The sequence below is a fragment of the Cyrtonyx montezumae genome, unplaced genomic scaffold (assembly GCF_038088225.1).
Source record: "Cyrtonyx montezumae isolate F1298 unplaced genomic scaffold, pur_monq_1.0 scaffold_19, whole genome shotgun sequence".
Classification (NCBI taxonomy): domain Eukaryota; kingdom Metazoa; phylum Chordata; class Aves; order Galliformes; family Odontophoridae; genus Cyrtonyx; species Cyrtonyx montezumae.
In genome coordinates, this window is record NW_027071925.1 from 2552642 (window position 1) to 2564778 (window position 12137).

General features: G+C 37.7%; 1 protein-coding gene across 2 annotated transcripts in view; it reads right to left on the bottom strand.

The window, feature by feature from the left end:
- TBCD (tubulin folding cofactor D) overlaps positions 1 to 12137 on the bottom strand; it is a 106305-nt gene that overhangs the window by 83059 nt on the left and 11109 nt on the right. For both annotated transcript variants that reach the window (XM_065735158.1, XM_065735159.1), the window contains exons 8-12: positions 6179 to 6224; positions 4191 to 4323; positions 2904 to 3046; positions 2181 to 2241; positions 1735 to 1809 (exon numbers count right to left, since the gene is read on the bottom strand). In XM_065735158.1, coding sequence (XP_065591230.1) covers positions 1735 to 1809; positions 2181 to 2241; positions 2904 to 3046; positions 4191 to 4323; positions 6179 to 6224 — 458 coding nt within the window. The remainder of the gene's footprint in view (positions 1 to 1734; positions 1810 to 2180; positions 2242 to 2903; positions 3047 to 4190; positions 4324 to 6178; positions 6225 to 12137) is intronic.

Consider the following 12137-nt stretch of genomic DNA (forward strand, 5'->3'; position numbering starts at 1 on the left):
TCTCCATCAGATAAATCACATGTAATGGTTCAGCTCTGCCACTACTTCGTTTCCTCATATCTAACACCCCACTTGCCTTCTTTTTTTTTCCGCTGACAGCTGCCCCATTGACATGTTCACAGAACCATCAAACTATGAAAAGTGAATCCAGGATCTCTTTCCTGAGTAATATTAACTGGTTTATAGCTGTCCTTGTTCTTCCCTAGGTGCATTAGTTTGCATTCATTATATATGTCATTTATAGTCCAGTTACTTAATCTAGGCTGATATATTTTCTTTCTGTCACCTTTAGTTTTCACTATATTAGCTAATTTAAATCATTACCCAATTTAATCACCCCACTGTTCACCATTTTTCCAGGATAGCTGTTGAGTATTTTGGACAGGACAAGGCTCATACAGATCCCCACAAGACTATGCTGAGAACCTCACTGCACTGTGGAAAACTGTAATTCATTTCTTCCCTGTTGCCTGCCTTTGAGTCTACATATACAGTAATAAGACATCCTCACTTCCTATTCTCAGGAATACAATTTAAACTGCCTGAGATGAACAATTGACTTATTTTCATTTTATTCACTAGATATTTAGTGCAAAGCATACAGAAGAGATTCCCTTTCTCCTTGTCTTCATTTGTTCCAGACTGTTTCTGAAGAAAGCAGGTCACTCAATTACTAGCTGAATTACTCACCCCTATGACTTGAAAAACAAGGAAAGAAAACGCAGTGAGTACATGCCTTTGAAGCTCCAGGGATAATTGAGATCAGCTGCACCTCTTGAATTAATCACAGTAATGCAGTGGAGGTATTGGCTAAGTAGATACTTTTGTTGTGAGTTTTTAAGACTCTGTATCTTCTTTTCTCAATGTGTATTTTTTGAGCTCAAATTTTTCATTTGCACTCTCAACCAATGTGAGACTTTTTAAAAAAGAATAAATTTAAAGGGCAAATTAAAGATTACCAGTATTCTTTGCCAATAAAGAAATTACTATTTTTGTTGTTAGTTTAGTCCAAAATACTGGTAGAGATCTTAAAGCCTTTAGCAAGCCCACAAGCCTCTGTCTGACAGCCAAGAATAGACACTTGGTCTAGTAACAGAACAATAAAAGTAGATTGCAACATTCTCTAAAACACTTCCAGACTATGGAAGTTCATCAACAAGAGTGAAGGAAGTTTTTTTCATCATGTATGATCTGCTAGCATCAACATCCTGGTACAAAACTTTCAGCGTTTTACTGTTTGAGTATGCTTTGTCCAGTGTGAATAACCACCATCTTTTCTTTATCCCAAACAGCCACGTGCTACTTTGGTTTGTTTCAAATAATATGAAATCCAGAGGGCAATAATGCAAGTCACTCACAAGCTTGTAAATTTCTGATTTATGCCTTCCATTCATCAATTTTCCTAGATGTTTTAGCCTCCCATAGCATACTAAGGAATATTCTGAGTTGGAACCATTATGAATATCATTGCTGTTCTACTACGCGCACACGATATTCAAGGTATGAGAACAAAGGGAATTTTTAAAGCAGCAAGTTAATGGTACTTCTGTTCAGTACTTCTGGTTTAAAAGATTAGGAACTGTTTCCTCATCGAACACACTGAGTGCAACAAAAATTAAAAAACAGAAAGGCAACAAAATCTACAAACTTTCAGATCCATTTTCTTAACGGTCGCCCTTCTATTTCATAAATGGACGTGTTTCAGATGCACACAGAACGTGAAGCAAGACTTACCTGAAACACTCCAACAGAGACCCAACCACATCATCTGCTAATTCTTTTGGAAGTCTTCCAGTAATTCTACCAATTCTACAGAAGTTAAAAGAAAAGAAAAAAAAGCATACAGTGAGTCATTAGTCCTGTAATTCAGTGAGTAAATCCAATAAAAAAAAACTTACTGGGAACTGGAAACTTAAAATAAGATGAGCGAATTCAAGAGGACTATGCACTGTGCTAACACCATTATCCCAAAACACCAAATCTCAAGCTTGGAGCAAAAGCTACAAATTAGAAAACTTGAGACAGAAGTGTGGGTGTATACATATTTATTTAAGAAGAAAGAATAAATCAATAAATGCTACCTCATAGTCCTTAACTGATGTCTTACCCAAAATATTTATTTTACTTGATTAGTTTACTTTATTTACTTTATTAGTTTAGAGTAACAACAAGAAACCTACCCTTTTGATGCAGACCACCTGACAATGGTGTCTTTGTCTTTCAGTCCAACCAACAGTTGCTCTGCAGATAATTTAAACAAAATAGATTATTCAACAGATTTATTCAACGATGGAAATGCTTCTTAAAATGTTACAAATTCATTTTCATCCTAACATTGCTGCTTCCTAATTTAAATATTTGTGTCCAGATTTCTTACATTTTCAGATAAGCATAAAAATAGTTATAAAAAGTCTTCAGATGCAATTTTTAACTTTTAATTAAAGCATATTCATTAGCAAGCTAGCAGAAGGCCTCCCTTACAAGTACATACTAATACAAAATGCTGTTGCTTTGATAGTACCATAGCTTAAGAATTTGCTCCATAATTTTTAGCTTTAGTGTAATACCATTTATTTTTCATTACAGATTTTAACATACCCTTCCACCTGTGAAAGGCTCAAGTTATCACTTTTATATTACCAGTAAAACATATGTGAGTAACTCCCTCTCTCAATGTCACTATAACAATAGAATAGGGAATTTCTGCTTGAGATGCCAACATTTAAATCATTCAGTAAACACATGAATATTTTAACCAGTTGCTCAGATTGAAATTTTAGTCCTTCCAATTGTTCACATTAGTGCAGATATCCACAACACTTTCTTAGCTCTAAGCATGCTGTTTTCCTGACGTACATACAATGTGTAGACCTTACAATAATTCCTGTCCCGTTTCAACACACCTACAACATTTTCAATCTCTCCTGGAATGTCATATTCCTCATCCTCCTCAGCTTCATTAGCAGCAGCAGTTATCTTTTGATTCTGTGTAACTGGACCCTGAGCCTGCAAAAAGGTTCCCAGAGATCGACTGCCACGCTGGTATCTGCACAAGAAACAGAGACAGCACAGTTATTTTTCTGATGTAAGTTTCAACTGAAATAGGCACATACCATCACAAAACCTGCCTGTCAAGTTATACCTCGCAGTGCACAGTTTTCCAGTTATTCAATGCTCTAAAGGAAAGGGAAAAAAATATCTCATTCTCCTTTTCTCCTGACCCAGCTGTTACATTTCCAGGTGGAGAAGAGCTAGACTATTTAAATGGTTCCTGTGCAAAACTCTTTCATTCCTCACATTATCCGTCTCCATTTCCTGTCTCAACTTTCCACCACTTTCCACCACTGACAGCAAAGAGGCAAAATTCCCATGCCCTGAAAAACTTTCCAAAACCTTTAAAAAATAAAAATCAACTTATTAAAAACTGTTGTAAATGGTAAAGCTAGCTCAGTGCTTTTGCACAACCTGTACTCACATATCTAGCCTGTGGTGCAAATACACCCTTACAAAAGATATAATTTTCATGCTAAACTAACTTTTGCCACTGGGCAAGGCACACTCTCCACCTAAAAAGAATATTCTATGCCTAAGGACGTTCTCAAAAGTTAGTAAAAGAAATACAGTTAAAAAAAGTCATCAATGGAGCCTGCAATTTTAAAATATCAGTGCGAGAAATCTGAAAAATGGATTGCCCTCTGGCAAAAAGGAAAACCAGACACCAAAACCTGACTAATAAGCAAAACTGAAGTGGGATTGCAAACCACTTTTCCCCTGTGAACTTTCTATCAAATCAGGATAGAACAATGTAATGGAAATGTTAAGTTCACTCTTACAAAATTGAACTACGTCAACTTCAGTACCAAAGGTTGCTGTCTTCCCATTTTCACCAGGTTGTGCATTACATAAGAACAGAATTCTGCTTTTCTGAAGTACAACATTAAATGTCACAATACTGCTTTGCTATAACTGTAAAAAGTGCAGGAAACAAGATATGGCCAAAAGACTGCAAATGAAAGACATTAATAACATAAGGATTTCTTTATTTTTCTTTTAGGAGAGGGCAGGTAGGACAGATACTGTAACCAGACAGATGGATTTAGGCATTTTTTAATTTCCAGAGTGATTATGGATTACTTTTTTATTTTTTTTTATTTTTTCTTTCTTTTAAATCTACTTCAACTTAAACTAACCTCCATTTTGCTACTTTTGGTTTCACAAACGTCAGTCCAAGCCGTTGAACAAGTTTCATCCCCAGCTTGCGAAGAACCATCTGATTACATTCTGACAGCTTGCAGTTATCAAGACACTCAAGTACAGTAGCAGCTGTAAGACAAAGACAGGCTGGAAAAATGCTTAACAACAATTCAGATTAAAAAAAAAGTTTGAAGTTTACAAAATTCTTCTGATTTAAATTTCTGAAAGTATTATGAAATGTAAATGTCTTATTACCTACTTGTAGCAGTTTTGATTCTGGCCAAATAAATGCAATATCCTTCACCTACCAAACAGGAAGGACTGCTTTAAGGATTACTTTCGACTGTGAAAATCATAATGAATCTAGCTCATGAGCAGTAGTTATGCCTCTAATTCTCACCAGAAGCAACATATTCAAGGATCTGTGCCTAAGAATCTTCTGTAGTCTAACAAAACCAAGCCTGAGAAAATCTCAGTCAATTATTCTGTAAGCAGCCTCAGCATACTCAGCATTCACTTCCCTCAAGTATGAAGAACTTCATGTATTGAAGAAAGAACTTACAGCTGATCAGTAATTAATACAAACTAACTACTCAGGCTCTGAAGGATGTATTGCTCTTAGTGTAAGTGCTGCAAACAGGTGGTTCTGTAACCTTTTAGTCCAGGCCCATATCGGGTTTTCAAAAATACCAAGAGATCAAGGGTACAGCAACTGTTTCCAAGTCTGAGAAGTCGTAGGGCACATGACTTTAAAATCTACTCAACTTTTGAACAGGTTTTTATTTTATCCTCACTTATTCAACTTTCAGTAACATAAACATGCAAGCAAAAAGGTAAATCACTATTATTCCAGTATCTTACTGCAACCTGCAGTTCTTAAGCCTAAGTAACATGTATTTTAAGAGACTGAAGAAATATCAATACTTAGAGGAAGAAAAAAAGTTAAGAATTTATAAATATAAGCCTTTTTCAAGTCCAACTCCTCAATTTCTGTAGGTCATCTATAGAGCCTGTTCATAATTCTAGTTATGTGACACATGCTTAATTACTCCTTAAGCTTCCATGCTGCTGCTTTCTACTGCTAGGCAATAACATTCCTCAATATTTTCTATTTCCTCCTGACCAGCTCTGCAACACATCTGTCATTCCATTTTGTTTGTCTGCACTATCTTATCTCCAGCTTTACCCATATCTCAGGTGTTTTGTAAGGAATGTCACACTTTGTTACCGGGAGAATCAAAACTGCTTCCAGCTCTACATCTATAGGGTTTCTTTCCTAGAGTCAAAGTAATTCCATTAAGTCAAAGCATTCTAATGTGAGTTTACATCATTACTCAATTCTTGTGAATAGCACATACTACATATTTTGATAGTCAGTTCTGTGGAGCTTCTCTCTTTTGCAGTGCACTGCTAATTGGCCATCATCTTTCTATACCTCTCTATCACTATCAAAAAAAATAAACTAGTACTGTGCAGTCAGTCCTGAATATATTCCAGGACATGCCATGGAAAGAATATAACTCCAACACATAAACAGAATATTCCAACACTTCTGTCTTCTTACAGATACCTGCCTACCTCTAATTCCATCCATATTATATAATCTCTTTCCACTAAAACCTTTTTCCCTTTCCAGTAGCACCACTAGATGACTCCAACCAGATTCTGTACACAGCTGGTTCTTTAAACCTGGTATTAATATGTTCCACACCTTACAGTTTGTGTGTTCTGTGCTCAACTTCTGAGGCCCAGAAGCCAAGCTGACCACCAGCCAAACTGTTAATTCTTTGATGAGATTTTCCAGCATAACATACTTCATTTGCATCTTCTCATCCCTCACTTTATCTCTTCTTCTTTTCATTTTGCATGCTTTAAAACTACCCTGTTGATTTTACTCTTTACAGCACCACTCATTAACAGCATACCCTTCTCTTTCCTTTTTTACTGGAATGACTTTAAAAAAACCATGATATTACAAACTTACCATATGGTAAACAATCTTCTCTTTTGCCATGTTTAAATAACTGTGCCTACAATTAAAATAGGGAAAATAAATATAACAATACAGAGAGTCTACAGCTTAATATAACAGGTATAAATTTTTTGTCAACTTCCTGCAATAATCTGTAGTGTTTACTAACTAAAACTGCATAAAAGAGTCTGGGTGCAGTTCCACTTCTTTTTAAGTCAATGCACGTCAAGGCTGCTGTAGACCAACCTGCCCCATTTATACAGTCATGAAAGCACTTAACCCAGGGAGCTGAGCTGGACAAAAAACACAAACTCAAAAAAAGGTGGGGGAGGAGGAAAGCCACTCTTTCAGCCAGCTCAGCTCCCAGAACCATCCAGCTCAGCGCTTGGTCACACAAGTCCAATGCACGTGCAACCACAGCAGCTATTATCTAACAGCTCATGTTGCTTTGAACCTCTAAAAGTGAGGAACATGAATGAAGAACATCTGCAGAACATGAATAAAGACAGATGAAACAGATGAACTCTTGTGTCCCGTTTGGGACCTTGTGACATCAAACAACTCCCCAAACTAAACAAGCCTTGCTTGTCATTTAGGCAGAGCACGGCACATGGAGAACACCAATGCGTCAGTCACTGTAAGAAGCAGGACAGGTGGACACTGGTGAGCAAGCACAGTTATAAGTGGCAATCAAATTCAGACAAGACAGGACACAATACAGGCTAAACTGCTCGGTATTTTATCCTATTTCTAACAGCTTTCAAGAACTTCATGCTAAACTAAACAAAGTTAGCTACTCTGACTGCAAATACAACTCCATCAGGCATATTTCAGTTCCCATACCAAGGGATTTTAAGAAGAGTTCAAGCATTCAGTCTTCCAAATATCTTCCAAATCATTCACAAACAGTTAAAAATCCTATTAAGCCTCAACACTCCAGTGAGAAGAACGGACTATTCATACCAGACAGAAACATGTTACACATTTAAAACGTCCTCAGTACACTTAGCACACATCAAAACTACTACAATCAGTCACTTAGTTTCCCTTGAACTTTGTCATTCACCGTAAGAAAAATCTTTCTCACTAAACATGCCTAGGAGTTAAACAAGAACAGATTTACCTTAAAAACATGTACTTTCTCACACATACCAAATACACATGCCTCCTGCACTGCAGGTGTGGTTAGGAGCAACAAAAGCAATAAAAACACCTCCAGGCTATGTACCCATTATATTTTGTTGTGTAACTAAATTACATTTCAGAATCCTAAATTAGCATTTCTGATCAGCTCTACTATATAAGCTATATATAGTGGAATTTGACAACATATCTCAAATTATTCAAGATTTGTAATGCTTTGCTAAAGTAACCACATAAATATAAGACACCCACTAAAAAGTACATTTAAAGAGCAGGAATGCTACAGAGCTCCCTGGACCTCAGAAGAGCAGCTAACTGAAACAACCATTGACACAAGCAGTAGAAATACAGAATAGCTCTTATCAAGATTCCAGATGGATATAAAAAGTCTACTAATACATGACAAAGCTGCTTGCACTAGCAAGTCTAAGGAAGAACAAAGTAAAGGTGAGCAAACATCTCAAACCCTCCCATGTTACAGACAAGTCTTGAGTGACTTTACTTTCTCTTCACCAAAATTAACATTTCTTTGTAACTTTGCTCCTGTGCTCAGAACAGATGGCTTCACAAGGTCAGCAAGTTTGCTGTGGATGCCAGGAGACACTGCAGCATTTCTGCAGCACCTTATTCCCACAACTGCTTCTCGGTTCTGTATAAATGCCCAGAAGAGCAAACACTGTCTCTAGATTATTAAGACTCTACTCAAGTGTATTCAAACAGTGTAATCCCTACAGTAATGATAACTCATGGAAGCAGCTTTTTTGTATGGCCCTGGGAACGTTCCTGGACAAGTTCTTTTGGAGGTTCACCCCCACATCTCTTAGCACACCACTCGGCAAGCTCCAGAGAAGACTCAACAGACCCCTCAAAACACCCATCCATTTTCCATCGTACACAGCTCCTAAATCCTGGCACCTGTCTAACAGTCTCTCCAGGAGTTTTCACGTCCTCAAGGCCAACCTGGAATTCAGTTCTGACTCCTCAGGAATAACATAACTAGGAGGTATTGCCTCTAAGCAAAAAGCAGGAAGAAGCTAACCAACACAGAAGCAGCAAATAAGAAAACTCTACACAGTTTTAGATGTTAAAATCATCACAGCAACTGCTGTAAAAACCAAATGAGAATACACTAAGATATTTAAGTTTTCTCTCAGATAGCAAGTCAGGCTTCAGACCTTGAATCCACACCTCCTGTTGTACTCTGGTCATGCAGCAGCAGGGGTATAACCAGGGTTAAGCACGGGTTAAGGAAACTCTGAAGGTTTATACAAGAAAATTTCAAGGAAGAGCATTTTATCAAGAATCAGTTACACATAATGTGGACTCCCATTAGGCATATACTTCCTTCATCTCCCAGATGAACCTTCTCTTTATAAAGCACACAAATGAAGCAGATTTCTAATGCTGAAAAGTGTTCAGCTGCACAAACCACAGTAGCTCACTGTGAGAAGGGCAGCACCTGGTTTCAGTGGTCTCCCTTACTCCTGCATGAGGATTAAGATTTTATTTCATCAACGCACATTTTTAGGGGAAGTTCAAATTAATCAAATAATGCTGTAGCTATATATTGATTTTTTAATAACCATAGAAGGAAGAAGAAATCTGTGAAAGGGAAGAAGCTGTGTTTGCACTAACCACTGTCTATCACAGGCAGAATATAACCTTCCACCTGGATTACTGACACTTTAGCAAGTGACACATCAGGTATTTCTCTCCATCAGAGAAAAGCTTAAAGGTCATTTTTAGCAAAAAACAATTCTTAAAAAAGTAGGTGATAATCAAACTGTTGGGAACTACTTTTCAGATATTCAACAAATCAGGAAGTTCAGCTGTTTGGTTTTTTTCTTCTTACTGTAGAAGTGTCAAGAAAAAAAGGTTTTTGTGACCTCTTTCTGAGTCAGAAAAGGCAAAAACCTTCAGAAATCCAAATCTCCTGAACTTTTGAGCTTACTAGGTATATTCTTTGAGGGAAATAAAAGAGCACTTTTCCTGATGCCTGCCTCTTTAATAAAAGATATGTTGTTTTTCTGGCATATGCTACTAACATTCATGTGCATGAAGCAGTTATTGTGTGGGAAGAATCCTGCAGCTCTGATTCGTCCCAGGTTTACACTAAAAAGCCAAGTATAGGACACATCACCACAAACAAACAGAAACTGGGGAGGAAAAAAACAATTCAAAAAGGAAAAATGAACAAATCAGCATTACAGAATTTATTTTAAATTTCCTGCCTTGCAGGATGAAAAACAGCCGAGGCACGTCGATTCAGAAAAATGTGATACAAAGAAAATAATTAATAAGCTTGATCTGCCAACTGTACAGACACTTCAGTGTCAGCAACTAACGATACTAAAAGCAAAGATCCTGGTCTGCTGGAGCATCCACGCAGCCAAAGTTACACCACGGTCTCTCCACTTTAATGAGGACACACAGCAACTCACCCAACCTGTTGAACTGTTGAAAAGTATGTGACTCCCTCTCTTATAAATAATTAAGCCACCTACAAATTAGAGAAAATCAGTGGTGTGCAAGCGATGACGACTGTCAAGTCTGGTTTTGCTTTAGAAATAGCATGGTGCAAGGAAAACAAAACCTAGTTTCTTAGTAATCACCGAAGAAACACACCACACCTTCCAATTGTCTGCATAACCCACTTTGGGCTCCATGAGATATATCAACCAGGATCATCTCTGGGACATGTTCCCCAAGCTATACAAATCACCATTAAGGGTGGCCTGACTGGTAGCAAGCATATCTTCCTGTCGAGCAGGAGACACCAGTCTGAATCTACCCTCTGGTTGTAACCAACCACGCTGAGGATGGGAGGATAATTTCAGCCTCTATGGGATGAGAAGAAAATGGTATCTTTCATTACTCTGGAGCACCCCCTAGTAGTCACACAACATCCAGGTCGAGGGAAAGCTATCACTCATTCCTGCCTCCGGGCTAGATGTGGGGAAGTAAACAAGGTGAGGGAGGACATGCTGTCAGAATAATAAATATGCCTGAAAGTAGAGAGTGCTTAATGCGTTCTACGTGCAAAAAATGGTAAAACAGATCAGAGCTCTTATTCTTCATACTCCTTCAATGCAAAGAGCAGACTGCATGCATTTGTCAGGGTACTGATAATGGTAACTAGGCTGACAAACTTCAACACAGAGCACAGTTGAACAGTTGGTAGGAGTTATGTTTTCAGCTGATCTTTGCTATTTATCAATCAAAAATTCACAGCAACAGATGGGGGACCTCCACCATAACAAGTCTGACAAAATACAGAATTGAAAGCTCTGCTTTCTGTACACCTTTATCTCCAAACCATTAGACGATAGCATCTCTTAAAAAACTAACGCCAGTGGACAACACTAGCATCGGTTATTCTTCAAGAATGCCAAAAATACAGAGACTTGGGAAACATCCTATTTGGAAACAGTCTATTTTTGTGCCTCTGGGTCTGAAAGAATAGAGTTGGAGAGTTCTTTCTTCCCTGGAGCAAAATTTACATAAGCACACAGCTATTGCTAAATAACCTTCGCATTAGAGACAGCTCAGGGAAATGCCCTGTTCTTAAGACTCCCAAGTTTCATCAGATCACTGCGTAGGGCGTTTTATTTTTTTTAATTATTACTCACACTTGTATACTGAATCACCTATAAAACAAATAAGGTTTAATAAGTTTCAGCGCCCAAGGCTACCTCAACATGATGACATCTCTGTCACGCAAGAATTGGGAGTGCTACACCCTGCAGCAATAACTAAAAAGCTGCTTGATATAATGGCAGGTTTAAAAGCAAACCTCCAGACCAAGAGAATTTAAAATGCAGATTCTTAAAACAGGTTAGACATTTCTTTCAAGTAAACAAGTATTAGAAAAAAAAATTGGCAATTTCTTATGAATCTAACTTATAATCCTTCAAATTACATATGCATACAACAAATCCAAGCGAAAAATGAACTCAATTCAACAATGCAATTTTAGTTTCAACAGAAGAAAGCAGTTTTAAAAAACAAATCTGAAACACTGAAAGCAAAGATTCCTACTGGTGCACACCTGTTGTGAAATGATATATTACTGACGACAGGTGTAAAGAAAAAAAAAGGAAAAAGCATCAGTGGAATTAAAATGTGTAATGCGGGCTGCATGTTCCAACAAGAATCATGAAACAGTAGTACTTGTTCCACACATAATGCTGAATTAGATTAAACAGTAGCATACCTAATCACCAAGACTCCAGGCCACGGAGAGGCAGATCAAAGTGCAGCAACACAGAACTGCTCACCATGTACCGAACTTGCAGTTTCAGTTCATTGAAATGCAAGAGTTTCGTGTGATTTTAGAACAGTTTTGTCATGCCAATCTCACTACAAGTTATTTCCTAAATGCAGAGCATAAACTGCATGGTTCTGCTGAAATCCACACTGTCAGGGGAGGCACCAAACTGATCCAGGGTGTTGGGGGGCGAAGGGAGAAGAAAGAGAGAGCAAGCCTTTTTCCACCCACCCTGTTCCAGCATCATTGCATCCCCAAAACTTGCCTTGCTGCATGGACTGGAAATTGAAACATATTCTTCTTTCTCCTGCTCCTTCAGGATGAAATGCCCCAGTAACAAGAATCTGATTCCTAAACAAGTTGCTGGAGGAATCCAAGGGCAAAGAATTCTGAAACGTGGTGAATTCTGAAGTTTTAGTTGCCACCCCATGGATGTATTTTGCTTTATACAATTAGCAATTCTTGTTTTGTTTCTGGACAGACTGCTAACACCACAGATGTTTAAGGAAACAGGTTTACTTACTTTAAATACTGCTTTTACTTTCAGCTAATATTTTTGTT